Genomic DNA, 14,206 nt, shown 5'->3' with positions numbered 1-14,206 from the left:
GAGCGGGCGGCCTGCCCGGCCGAGGAGGGTGTTGCCGCCGCCGCGCTGACACGCGGGGTGTTTTCCTCAGCATCACCGGAACGCGTCGATCAGAAGGCTGGCGGAGGAGCTAAACCGCCCCGCGGGCACATCCCGGCGCTGCCCGGCCCAGGGGCCCCGGGCCCGCCCGCCGGGCCGGGTCTCCGGGCCGGGCGCTCCCTGCGTTCTCCAGGCATTTCTGCCGTTAACCGAAGCACTTTCAGTGATTAACAGAAGAATCTAGCAGCTTGTTTACTGCAGCATTGGATTTCAACGCATAATTACGCTCGTCGATGGATTAAAATAGCTGCCCTTTATCCCAGGAGCAAACGCGCTGCTTGAACCCTGCTCTACAATACAGATACTGGAATTGAGTTCTTGCTGCAAAGTTTAGGGTCTATTTCCTGTGATTTTTAACGTGCTCACGGGGGCAAACTAAGCAGTGGAGTGCTACAAGTTTTGGCAAATGCAAAGACAACTCCCACCAGATTCAGAACCGACCCTTTGGGGCTGGGTCCTTGTTCCACGGCAACAGCTTTCTTTGGGGATTGCTTTAAATAAACTGTCACCACAGAGCCAGGAAGGGTTAATTGGCAGTTGCATTTAAGAAGTGGGTCAGGGTGCTTCACGTTCCATTGAGAGTGTGTGCTAAATGCTCTGACCAAAGGAAATGTAGTTTTTTTCACTAAATCTTGTGTACCTTCCATTTTCCAGATAGCTTTAAATGTAGTTTGCCTCCTTTGCAAGCACAGAGTTTATTTTTAAAGGCAGATGGAAATATACAGGTAGGACTCCAGTTCGTATCCAGCAGCTGTTGTGGTTACAAATTACAACAGAGAGATTCTGAAATACTGGTTATTGTAGCAGAGTGCCTGGGCCAGGTGCTGGGCTGGAGGAGCTCTAACCATACATGCCAATGCAACTTTGAAAGTCGTTTATTTTTTGGCCTCTGAAATAGCCTAAGTCTAGACTAGAAGATGTTGTAATGCAGTGATTGCTTAGAGACTAAAACTTCCTGAAGATACAGCTTTTTATTTTTACTTGCTTTTCAACATAGAGCAACAGGCTGTTTTGTTTGTACACACAAATGTGAGCAGACACTAAAATAAAGCATGAAGATTACAATCAGTCACAGTTTTAACACCCAGTAGAAATACTGGGGGTTTGGCTGGTACCTAGGTCTGGGAGAAGCTTTTATTGTTCTCTCCATAGAAGAAATCCAAAGCACTTGTGGTACTGATTATCTTCATATGCCAGGTTGTGCTTCTCCTACTGAAAATACTTGTGGACGTTGACTAAGCACCTTTCACAGCTACTGTGGTAAAGGTTATAAAACTACGTTTGACTGCAACAGTAAGGTTCTTCTACTACCCTCACTTTGCTGTGCCCAGAAACTGACAGTTCTGCAGCAGTATCATACCAGCCAATGCCAAATGAAGCACAACATGGTCCCTATGCTAAGGCGTTTACAACAGCAGCTAGCCACCATTGTTAAACCTAGGGTATGATTTGTTTAAATACAAGAAAATCCATTTTCAGGGGCATGGACTAACATCAGAGAAGATAACATGGTAACAAAACGTCACCACAGAATGGATTTACTTTTGTGAGAATGAGGCAGCAGGGGAAAGCACAAGGGAACAGAGGGGCAGGTGTGTTAGCAGAGCAAAGTCACTAACAGAAAAACAGGATCATTACTATGAAACATTCAAAAGTACCATGATCTGAAATCTGGTGTGAGAAAGAAAAAAAATTTACATGCAATTTACATATGTGTATACATAATTTTGCTGTAGCTCCAGAACAGAATATTACACACAGTGGTATAAAAGAAAAATTACTGTAACTACTCAGTTTTAGGTAGAGGCAAAGAAACCCAGGGACACCCACACAGTGCACATAATTTAGGCACAGTAGGGAATAAGAAAACTTTCAGGATGCAAGAACACATCATAGTCACTTCATATGGTCTAGTAGTTCCACAAGGTCTTTATCTGTATTTTAACAGGATATATTTAAACAGGATTTAAACAGAGCAGGTTCTAGAACCGTGTTAAGTATCTCAAATTATTTGTTTTGTTAGAGTGAAAATTACACGTAATCTTAAAAGCTTGCAAATGTTTATGTTCCCACAAGACAAGCAAAAAGAAAATGCAGTTATGCAAAAGTGTTCTTTCACGTGCAGAGTTTGAGATATTTTCAGACTAAAGTCAAAATACAAGAGCTAGCAAATTAGTTTCAGGTATTTTGATGTTATGTGACTACGTTTCCCTTCCACCCAAAACAATTCCATGCAACACATGACACTGAAAGTTTGCATTTCATAAGCATCACAGTGAGATTCAGCTCAATAAAGGCAGAGATAGTTTTAGCCAACTTCTCTGCAGAGCAATTTTAACTGGATACAGTGGAAGTGTGCCAAGACTGGGTTTGACCTCTTGAATTACAGGAAAGTTGCCGCGCATCCGTTTCTAAGGGGTGTCACTCTGCATCCAAGTAAGACAATATCTAAGGAAGAAAACCTTTTAACAGTAGTAACACTGCCTTAAATATGAGCAGGGCAGTAGGTGGGGATAACTTCTGTATCTTTTGGTAGCCTGTTGCATTTATAAGAAGCAATTTACAAATAGAGGGGAGAGGAGAAATTAACTAGCTTTCTATTAAACCCTACCTGGGAAAAAGCCAATGTAATTTGAAGGAAAGCAATGAAAACTAGTGAAGATGGAAAAAAAGGAATTATTTAGTTGAAGAAGTCAAGATTTTCTTCTAGGAGCTGAAATAATAATGTAGTTTGATCAACTTCCATTAGATCACTTTTGCCTTCTTAAGAAGGCAAAAGTCCAACTTATAAAACATCAAAATGGAAAAATGGCTGCAAGCTGGCAATTTTAATAGAAGAGAGAAACGAGACATTTCAGAACAGGGATTTTTTTATTATCAAGGCCAAGAATTTCAATTTTAGACAGGAACATTGGATATACAATCAGTTCGTAGATTATGATTGTCCAAATGCTTCAAACCCCACCACAATTTTGAGATTAACAAACTAAATACTATGACAAACCACTTATCTTTGTCATTGCCACAAGCATTTTTAGCTGATAACACTATCATGGAAGCAAGTCCACCCAACTATGTGATAAAAACTTTTGATTACATTTGTCAGGCACTGCTTCATCTGCCTTGCAAAAATGTACATAGTAGAAAAGAGTTAGGATATGTTGCCACAGCTATCTTGATCAAGGATATCCAGCTGTTTATCAAGATTTAAAAAAAAAAAGCCCTTTTATTGATTTATTCAAGTCCTGTTTGAAAACTATGATATTTCCTGGAGCCTCTATGTCTTGGACACTTCCCTTTGTTGATCTGTAGAGCCAGGCAGGCATTTTCTAAGAGGAAGTAGTGAAGGATAAAACTATTACATACACCCAGTGTCTGAGGATAGGCTGGAATTAAAAGGCTATGCTGTATGCCCATTGATGTAGGCAAGTATCATTTGGTAAATTTCAAATAAATGTCAATTACCTTCTGCAAAAACCCAGTCACACAGGTAAGACCACATAGCAGAGTGCTCACACGAACATGCAACAGTGTCAATTCAGAGCTGAGACTAGAGACTGCACAGAGACCTATGTGACCATAATCTAATAAATTATGTAACTTGTCTCAAGTATACCTTCTGTTCTGTAAGGACATTAAGACATCACTTTCCCTGATAGTTCCTATTGTAACTAATTCTCAATTTATTCCTAATTTCTGTCTTGCATTTGAATGACTTCAATTTCCATTAATCTCAATTTTTCCGAGAGACAAAGATGTTTCTTAGACTAGTATTTTTTTCTTTGGCACAGTCAGAGCCCTGTTGACAAGTTGTTTTCTGGTCCTCCATTGCTAGGTTAGAGCAAAACCAGCTCACCAACTCTATACACCCAAAGTGCCTGCTTAGCAGTGTTGAGGTCCATGACAGATCCAGGAGTGAGCAAATAATTCACTGAAATGGTCGCAGTGTGCTGCCCTGGTGGGCTTCCTGAGCTGTGAAGGTAAATACCTTCTCCTGGGGCTCCATGATCAGCATACCCCACTTCATGCACTGCACTAATCCTGTATGAACCCCAAGAGGCTGTCAGAAGGTAGTATTCCTACCCATCTTCTCTCTCCAGCTTTTGGAAAAACCCACTCAGTCACACCTGTGGCACCTTGCTGGGAAACATGAATTGGTCTGCACATAGCTCTCTGTGCTTTGTTTATTTCCTTGTTCCAGCCACAGGCATGGTTTGTCCCTTCCCTACCCATTTGTTGGAAACTTGGCAGGAAAGAAGCAGCAGGACAGTTCTGCAGAGGCTGTGCAAGCACTGAAGGGCTAGAAGCCAGTTTCTCAGAGACTGAAACTCAAACCACTGTTACAGGAAGCCTAAAGCTGGGTCTCTGTGTCCTACAGGACAAAGTCTTGTTAAAGGTGCAGACTATGAATCCTCCAAAGAGAACATCAGAGCCAGCTTCTTTTTAGCACTTTATTGTAAGTATCAGTTGATCCTTTACCTTGGACTAATCTTCTCCTGGTACTGATACCCAAAAGTCCCACTGAGGAAAAAGAAATAATAAAAAGAAACCTGAGTATACAGTGAGTGATCATTTAGATTGCAGGGATCTGGACAAGGACCTCTCCTATGAAGAAAAATTTAAGAAGTATACAGCACACTCAGCCCAGCTCCTTTATAAGGTAGAGAGGTTTCTTCTTATTTGAAAATAACAGAAACCTGAGCAAAGAGAGAGGCACCTGAAAAGAGGGAGAACACGGGATAGCACTGACTGTCATCTGATTTCAGACTGATGAAAACATTGAGATGCCTTCCAGGTAGATGAGACTGAAGGCTTTTGACCTAAGACGTCCCAAGTTTTCAAATTCTCTCCGCATTCCTATGGTGTCTTGTGTTAATTACTTCATCCACTAAAACTCTTGGAGTGAAGTGGCTGATAAAACTGGAATGTCAACTTTATAAATACGGAAGTGGGTTTGTAGCCATCAGTATTGCAATGTGATGATAAGGGCTCAAAGAGCAGAAGCGATATTAACTGCCAGAACAAGGCACTGAACAAAGAGGTGGTACTGCTACCACCATTCTAATCTGGAAATGGATTTCCTGATGCCTTGCCTTTAAATTAAGGCAAAAGTTGAAAACTTTCTTTTAAAGAAAAAAGTATCACTAACAAAAATTTGAAAAAACCTTAATCTGAGCACCTTTTCCTAACAAAATGCCTTTATAAGCAGCAGAATAACACAGCTACACTGTGTGGGGTTTTTTCAAATTAAAATATATTTCAGAGCAGACAAGTTGCAGTTGTAGAAAACTGTACAAAGAAATTACCAATGCCTCTAAAATTTTACTGAGTAAAAAATAGTAAACAAAGATGGAGAAAGGACACGAACAGAAAATGTAGTGGCTTATAAAAAACATCTGCATATACACACCTATCCCCAAGATACAATATAAAAATGTGTATTGAATTTTTGCAGATATGCTCTGGAAAGCCTATCTATTAAAATGCTTTACCCAGCCTCATAAAGGATACTAATAATTTATACTTTGAACAAGAATTGTTTTTGCTGCACTTACTCTCCGCATGCCGAGTTCACATCAGCTGCTGCCAAGGCAAAAAGTCCTGTTATTTGCTGGTAAAGAATGAAGTATTTTGCCTTTAAACCCACAGATTCCTACAAAGATGACTAAGAAAAGGTATATGAAGCATACTGGCTGATAGCAACACTAATGAAACGCTAACATGCACCTCATCCTGTACCTCTGTTCCGTTAAGGCCATGTATAAATGTGCTGCATCACCTCTAAGGAGGGGAATAAAAAAAAAAAGCAAAAAACCAAACAACAGAAGCCCAACACATCCTGCTCACTCACCACCGCCAATACACTATGGCTGCTTAAATAGGAAGTTACTTTGCATCTCTTGTTGGGTAAAATTCCAGATTATTTCAGACTACAACACAGCATTTGGAAATACAATACAAAAAAGTCTGACTAAACAAACTGTCAACTTGCCAAAATTATTCAACATGATGAAGCACTGCAACAAACCCCAGCCAGAAAGAACAGCTCCAGTCTTCCTGATGTCATTAAGATGTCACCTATAAATAAAATCTGCAATTGTTAGTGGCACTTCTGTGCAAATTTTTTATATGGTATTTAGAACTGGTTTCTCTGGTGGGCTTTGCAAGTTTGCAAATGCAGTATTTTCAAATAAAGTATCCATATTTAAGAGGCCAAACAGTGTACTGTCTAATAAAAGCAGAAAGCTAACACAAGTTTTCTAAACTTATCTGAGAACTTCACTTCATTGGTTTAAAAATCAATCTGCATTAAAAAACCTACTGGTAATGTACAACATCTAAATAAAGGACAAAGTGATTAAGTGATCCCCATAGGTGTACTGTTTTGAGAGTAAATAAATAATTTAAAATCGATTTAAAAAATAGAAAATAGCATTAAAAAAATTAAGGCATAGCTAAGTTTCTACATTCCAGTTCATAATTTTATCATAGTCCTGAATTCGTTGTTTTATATGAGAAAGTTTGTTCTTTAGATATTCACAACGCTCCTTTTTCTCCAGAAATGCAGGATCCTGCCAAAAATATGAAAACATTTACATTAATACATTACACTTTCAGACTCTTCCAAGAGTAGCCCATTATCAGTTATGTTCTTGATTAATGACAGTATACAAATATTCTCCAAAAATCACACTTTTTTCTTGGCCACAATTTCTTATTTCCTGCTTCCCCCTTCCTTCATGAAAGGCTGGAAAAAAAGGTTCTGTTTTTATGTGCTGTCCTTACTTAGTACACAGAGCAGTTTTACAACAGAAATCTGCAAATATAAATGACATCCTACTACATAATTTAGATTTTATGCGTGCATTGTTGTATGTCTAATATATCCCTCCCCCAAAAAAGCAATGTAGTTTAATTAACACAGATTCAAAACTTGAATTCTATGAGATAAAAAGGTTACTTGTAATGTATGTTTTTAATGGGACAAAAGCACACATTTACTGACTGCATCTAAAAACTACAGTGTCATGTCTTGGCTTATGCTGAAAATTACTTTTTGAGAGTCTAAGTTCCATGACACAAAGAAAATACAAAACTTTAAGGGTAAACCTATGTTTTCTATTGTTAACTTATCTACTTCCTGTGTCAGTCAGTGAATTAATATAAATAAACTGGATCCCAAAAATCACCAGTCTTCTGAACATGGAATGCTAAGAGATGAGACATACTCTCAGAAAATGAAAATGCTTAACTGTTGGGATGTTCCCCCCCCCCCATCTCTCTAATTGTTCTCAAAACAGGTTGTCAGCATGAGTGGAGCGGGTTGTTTCCTAACTTTGCAAAAGGTTTAAAAGACAAAATATACAAAGCCTGGTAGTAGCTATGGATACCCTGAGATAGCAAACTGTACCTAGTGTCAGACATGTTGGCTATTTACACTCTGTTTGCTATTCAGTAGATTCACTACCAATATAAAACTGAAAACACTCACATTTTTCTTCTTCTTGTATTCTTGCAGAACTTTGTATATCCTTTCTTGTTCCTAATGAAAGACAACACACATTTAAACACCTTAGGCGTGCTCTATGTCTTCATGTAAATTGTACAAAGTACTCATCAGAAGCAAAATTCTCACTTGATCAGTCCATTCTAGTTGTAACATTTTAGTTGTAAATCTTGTACTTTGAGAAACAGTAAAAGTACATTAATTGTCTTTCACTCAAACTTGATAGCTACGAGTATGAACAAACCCAACAACCAACCAGAAAAACACGTATACAACTTCACTGCAACTTGGTATCCTTGACTGATGACCACAAAAAGAAATGACGTATTTGGGAAAACTTCATCTCCTACCAAGTCACAGCCAGCATGATAAGACATGATGCCTTTGCTAAAGACAGTCAGAAGCTGCCTGCTACCACACTTGTCTTCCATGAGGCTATTTCACAGGTACTTACATATATGCTTTCCGGATGGTAAGGAAGCTGTCTCATCAATGCATCCAGCTCATCAAACTTTTTTAATACAGCATGAACTTCCACAGACAGCTCTTTATATTCAGCAAACTGATCATTGAATACTGCTTTGTACCGGTCTCGCATTTCGTTTGTTTGAATTGCTGGGTATTTCCTTAAAAAAACACAAAACACCCCTCCTTTTCAAGAACTAGTTTTAGAGATAGGGCTTAACATACACATGAACCCTTCACCTTGACAGTGTGTTTCTGTACTGTTTGCTAATCTCATAACCTGCTGAAATTTGCATATATGTAAAGCACTGAAATCACAGAACAACAAAGTGTCTGATCTTGGAAGGGATCTTTAGAGGTCATCTGCTCCAACCCCCCTGCTCAAGCAGGGCCACCCAGACCAGGCTGCCCAGTACTGTGTCCAGATGGCTTTTGAGTATCTCCAAGAATGGAGACTACATAAACTTTCTGGGCAACCTGTGCTAAAACCCTCACAGTGAACAAGATTTTCTCAACATGCAGGTGGAACCTCCCATGTTTCAATTAGTGCCCTAATGGCAAACAGTATAAAAAATAATTTTTTATCTCCTACTTCAGCATGGAAAGGCCTACCTTTAAATGGGAGCATGTCAAGGATTTAGGGCATAGAAAGTACAAGAGTAGTTGAATTTCAGGGGCTAAAAAGACAAGGAATTTGCCATGCATTTTATTTTCTTCTAAATTGTCAGTGTAGTGGTCTTCTGCTCCTTTGGCAGTTACCGTACTTGCTAGATTAAAACATTCTGCTTTAACATGTGCAGTTTGGGTGGGATTTTTGAAATCTAAGATTATTTAATTTATATTACTGGTTCTATGCCATTGATAGAAGCCCGTATCCTGCCTGTTTTTAACATTAACTTAATTATAAGTTCCCATATCACATGCCTGCCAGAGAAACCATGACAGTACCTGTAAGAAACGTCAAGTGAAAAAGATAATTCAAGTACTCTCCATTAAGTTTATTCATCTAAGTCAAGTCACTTACGCTAGGTAGTCTGGCATCACTACAGGTTTAGGAATGTGGCCTGCAGGTATGTGACCATTAAGTAGTTCTGGTTTTCTTTCCATGGATTTAAGCTGCCTGTAAGCGACCTCTTCTCCTGGTCTGTCTTCACTTTCATACTGTTCCAAAACAATAAAGAAAATGGTTCTTAATTCAGTTTCACTTCAAATGCAATATACATAAACTACAGAATACCCAATTCATTTGAAGACAGTGATACAAGAACTGAGCAGCAGTAGCAGCAAATAATACATATTTCCTACAACTCTTGTAATTAAAAAACTAAGAAGCGTGACACTAATGCTTCTCACACAGTACCCATCTTCAGTTTTTCCTAACAGCAGTACCAGTGACAGATACTTCTTGGGGGGTTGAAAATATTTGTGTTGTATGTCTTTAAAAAAAAAATAATTAAGGAAGTTTCTGTGGATAGCCACCTAATTTGTGAATGAGCAGGAATCACCCAGTTCTCTCAAGTTCCCTTTCCCCCTTGTTTCCTACTGCATAACTTATCTGTTGATCCAGATATTAAAACATGCAGAGTCTTGTTGGAACACGGAAAAAAAGATCTTGATCCAGTACTGAAGCAACAGAGGAAAACAGTGGTAGGAAATTCACAGTATCTAACAGGAGACACTTCAGACTGAAATAAATACACCATAACATTCCTTGGGAGTCTTCAATATCTGTTAAGAGCCTATGCAATCTTTGCAGTGTACGCAACTGCATCTTGGTGTGGCAGGAGCACTAAAACTGCTGATACTTCAAAACTGGGAAGGAAGTCTTTGGAGCAGCCTCCGAGATACAGGAACAAGCTCAACACACAGAGCACCTATCGCTGTGCTTCCACTGGCTCTCCTCCAAATTAGGCAGACAGCCAGGAGGGAAGAGACACTGAAACCTGCAATGCATCAGATGACGTGCTGTTTACAGCCATCTCTGCCAACCTCTGTGGTAAATCATAGCCACTTCATGGAAGTGCGTAAGAGCACACAGAGGCAGTAGTCAGATTTGCTACTGACAGTAAATTTTATTATTTTATTAAAACTTAGCCTAACTAGTAGTAACTTCTTTGAAAGCTTCTTCTGAATCTTCTAGTTAGAAGACTGTTGTCTGGACTACATTAAAGAACTAAACCTAATCTCTTCCAAACTGAGTAAGTAAATAAATACATAGGTCAATCAAAATAATCACAAGAAAAGGAACCATTTGGAAATAGCAATAAACAGAAAAATAAATTCCTATTTCTTACCTTGTATTCTGGAAGAGAGGACTGTGTTTTCATCTACAAAAAAACAGAACAAACTCTAAGTTTTCAGGAAAAACAGTATGCAAAAGCAGGGCCTCTTAAAACCTGAACTCCTTCAAAATCCTGTTGTACTGAGAACTGCATTTATAGTTAGGTATGAAGAAGCTTAGCACAAGGAATATTTTCAGACCAGTTGATCTAAAGACCGTTTAAGAATAGCAGAACAAAACCTAACACCCACAACAAGGACAGGTTTACCCAGAGCACAGCTGCAAGGAACAGCTTGCAAGAAATACTCCATCCACCCTCCAGCCTCCTTCATTATTTCACATGCCAGCCTGTGTTAACTCACTGACATTCCGCAGCCTAACTGATTGCCTAGAAAATACAACAGTGCACTAACAGGTAGCTCAACAAGCAGCTATCTTGCACAGCACTCTCCAGAGCCTAACTTGTATTGTAAAATAAGCATTTCCTTTAGAAATATTAAGTAACTATCCATGTACTTTTATTCTGGAAACAGGGAAGCATGCGTGTAATTCCAGCACTCCTCCTTCTTGCAGGACATACCAAAAGCTGGTTAAAAAAACTTCTATCAAAAAGCTTCAATGTACTTTTCAAAAGGGGCATCTCAGTTTTATGCAAGATGGTGGAATGGAAACCAGTGTTGAATGAAAACGCTGCAAATCAGACTGAAGCACAAAGCAGAGGACATGTGACTTGACACTGGCTCTCTACTAAGAAAATAATTTAAAAGCTGACCCCTTCTTAAATTAGTCTTATGTAGCCTTCACATACATTACTTTTTATGCTATATGAAGTTTTATTACTCTTAAAAGGGTTTTTTTGGTGGTGTTCTCATGTGGACAAGGATTTACACAAACAACACCAAATTCTCCAGTTGACAGCAGTGAAGTTTCTACTGTTACAGTTCATCATTAAACAGGGGAGCACTGAATGCTTCCAGCAAGAGCAAGGTCATTGGAAACGCAAAATAACTTGGGGTGGAGAAGATGAAGTTGATTAAAATCTTGACAATTCTGTCATTACTACTGTAACAGTAAAACCTACTATAAGGAAAACTGGAAGGAGGTAAATAAGTAGCTTAGAGTTTTGCTTGCCAAGTAAAAGTAAGTATGTCATGTTCTTGAAGTCATTCATGCCAGCACTTAACTGAATAAATCGATAGCAGTCTTCAAATAAATGCTAGGTGGCTTTAAGCATAACCTTACTGAGCAGGTGAACCGGCACATTGTTAATTTCTTCCTTTGTTTAGAAAACACACACCGGGAAGTGGTTCATCAGGTGATACAGGAAGAGAGCTGAGTATTACAAAGAGAACAGAGCCAGCTCCTTACCAAAGTGAATTTAAATAAATAAATAAACAAAAGTCCAGGAATTTGGATCAGACATCTTAAAGGCACCTTTCGTTTCGTGTTCTTAAGTATTATTAAGGAAGTTCACCCTCAAAGGCTACGAGTCTGCTGCCGAAGAGTCTCCTGACAGGCCTCCCTCTACAGCCTTGAAAGATCTGACAACTGCTCCTCATCGTGCCATACTCCGGAGACACAAGAGGGTAACGACCCGTCTTACCTCCCGTTCCATTAACTCCCTGTGCCTCCGAGCTGCTTCATGCCTCCAGAGCTTCAGAGAAACCACCGCACTAACGAGATACATGACCACCGTGACGAACAGGAAGATGATCGCTGCTGTCTGGCCTCCCTCCACCCGGCAGAAAGACGCGTTGATCGGCGTCTTGAACAACTGGTAGTAGCAGAGCCCCCCGCGGTTGGTGTCGTTCACGTACACGACGGCAGCCGACATGTACAGCAGGAACAAGGCCACGTTAATTCCGAACTCGGTCAGCGGCCACCAGCTGGAATCCAGCAGGATGGTGCGGTAGTACATGGACATGCCCAGCACCAGCAGCACGATGGTGACGACCCACGCCATCCCGGCCGCCACCAGGACGAAGGGCGTTTTGGGCCCGCTGTAGGAGTAGCCCCCGTAGGCGCCGGCGGGCCCGTAGCCGTAGGGCTGCGAGTAGCCGAACACGTTGTACCACTCGTTGTCCTTGTGCACGTAGGCCGCGACGCAGGCGAAGACGGCGGCGCCCAGCAGGAGCTGGGCCACGCCGAGGATGCGGAGCAGCCCGGGCCAGGACTTCATGAAGGCGTGGCGCTGCCGATAGGCCTCCAGCCGCTCGCTGGGGGTCCGGCCGCTGCCGGCCCGGCGCCCCGGCCACCCGCAGGGCTCGGCGGCCAGCATGGCTTCAGCCTCCCGCCGCGACCCGCAGCTGCCGCCCGCGCCTCCGCAGGGGTCCTGGCAGGAGCCGGGCACCGACCTGTGCTGCGGCGAGGCCGGCGGCGAGCATTCCACCCCGTCCGAAATGTACCTGATGTCGGAGGCCGCGCTGTCCCAGCTGGAGCCGCCGGTGCGTCTCCCCTTGAAGAAGTTCTTCCACGAGTCCGGGATGAAGCGCCGGACCGGCTTGAGCTCGGCCGGCCGGCCCGGGCCGGGGCTGCCCGCCGCGGGGCCGCGGGGCGGCTGCAGGGGCAGCGGGGGCGGCGGCAGGGAGCCCGTGGCCGCTGGCTCCGGGCCCCGAGGGCGTGAGGAGCCCGGCCCGGCCCCGCGGGGCAGCAGGGCCCTGCCGGAACGCCCGCCCCCCGAGCCGCCGCTCCTCGACATGGCCGCGCTCGGCTCGGCCTCAGGCGCTCCCCGCCGGCGCTCGCATCCACGCGGCCGCAGCCCGAGGCGCGCCCGGCGCGGGGCAAGGGGCGAGCCCGCCGCGGAGGGCGTGAGGAACCCGGCCCGAGAGCGCCCGGGGCTGCGCTGCCGAACCGGCCCCGCTCGGCACCTGCACCTGCGCCGTCCCGCCCGGCGGGAGCGGCGGGAGCGGCTGGAGCGGCCTTCGCGCCGGGGGCGGGAGCTCCGGGCGGCGGGACGGCCCGGGGGGAGGGACCGGAGGGAGGGACCGGTGGGATGGCCGGGAGGGATGGCCGTACCGGGCGGGGCAGCGGCCCTGGCTGCCCGGCCGGCCCGGGAGGGCGGTGAGCGGCGGGAGGGGCTGTCCCGGAGCCCGCGGTTCCAGCGGAGCAGCAGCAGCAGCCGCAGCAGCAGCCGCAGCAGCAGCCGCAGCAGCAGCCGCAGCAGCAGCAGCAGGAGCAGGAGCAGCCGCCGAACGCTCTGCATCGCTCTGGTGAAAGTATCGAGTAAACGCGGTTTTTCCACAATATGAAAACCAATCGATCAATCAAGTAAACATGAGGTGATTGTCGTAAGAAAGCAGTTCAGGTTTCGCACATTACAACAACATGTAATTATTTACATTATGCTTCGTGTAACAAAATGAACCTATTTTCATATCCCCTCATCTTACTGTTTCTCCTCAAGCCATTTTGGAACGGATAATGTGCATTTTCTACCTAAACTTGGACAGCCAGTGGCATTTTGGATCTTGATCTAGCTGAGTGCAGGTAGTACTGCAGTACCTGACTGACAAATTCTTATGAATCATGGTTCTTAAATGATAACAAACAGCTCTCTGGGAGCAGACAGGAAGCAAATGTACAGAACACGAGTGTATAAAACATTGAATTTTCAATAGAAGGAAGGTGGAACGTGTTTTGGAGAGGGGGAAAGGGAGGCAGGGTAGCAAAGAGGTGGAAGAGTCATTCAGCTCAGAAAGGAGTCTGCACTTATCTCTCTTAAAGGAAATAAAGGAGTTAAGAGAAAAAGGAGGGGGGAAGACAAAGCAGAAGGAATAACACAGACACAAAAAAGGGAAGCAGTAGCTGAGAGGCTACAGGGTTGTTTTGTAACCTTTGGGAATACGAAGAACACAGAACATAACCACATGACTGTG

At 43.1% G+C, this 14,206-nt stretch overlaps 1 protein-coding gene across 1 annotated transcript; it reads right to left on the bottom strand.

Annotated features, from left to right (window-relative positions):
• Positions 1-2,930: 2,930 nt before the first annotated feature.
• On the bottom strand, positions 2,931-13,209 carry MARVELD2 (MARVEL domain containing 2). Its single transcript, XM_051643183.1, has 6 exons — positions 11,935-13,209; positions 10,345-10,377; positions 9,075-9,211; positions 8,040-8,211; positions 7,571-7,621; positions 2,931-6,650 (listed from the first exon to the last, which is right to left on the bottom strand). The coding sequence occupies exons 1-6, from the start codon at positions 13,027-13,029 to the stop codon at positions 6,534-6,536; spliced, it is 1,605 nt and encodes a 534-aa protein (XP_051499143.1). The 5' UTR covers positions 13,030-13,209; the 3' UTR covers positions 2,931-6,533.
• Between the last annotated feature and the right edge of the window lie 997 nt (positions 13,210-14,206).

Source organism: Apus apus, chromosome Z (assembly GCF_020740795.1).
Source record: "Apus apus isolate bApuApu2 chromosome Z, bApuApu2.pri.cur, whole genome shotgun sequence".
NCBI lineage: Eukaryota > Metazoa > Chordata > Aves > Apodiformes > Apodidae > Apus > Apus apus.
This window is presented reverse-complemented; position numbering and strand designations above follow the sequence as displayed.

Coding starts and splice junctions, on each gene's coding strand:
- MARVELD2 (XM_051643183.1), bottom strand. CDS start 13,029: ATGTCGAGGAGCGGCGGCTCGGGGGGCGGGCGTTCCGGCAGGGCCCTG. Junction 10,378..11,934: donor GGGAGTTAATGGAACGGGAG/GTAAGACGGGTC, acceptor GTTTTTTTGTAG/ATGAAAACACAGTCCTCTCT. Junction 9,212..10,344: donor CCTCTCTTCCAGAATACAAG/GTAAGAAATAGG, acceptor GTTTTGGAACAG/TATGAAAGTGAAGACAGACC.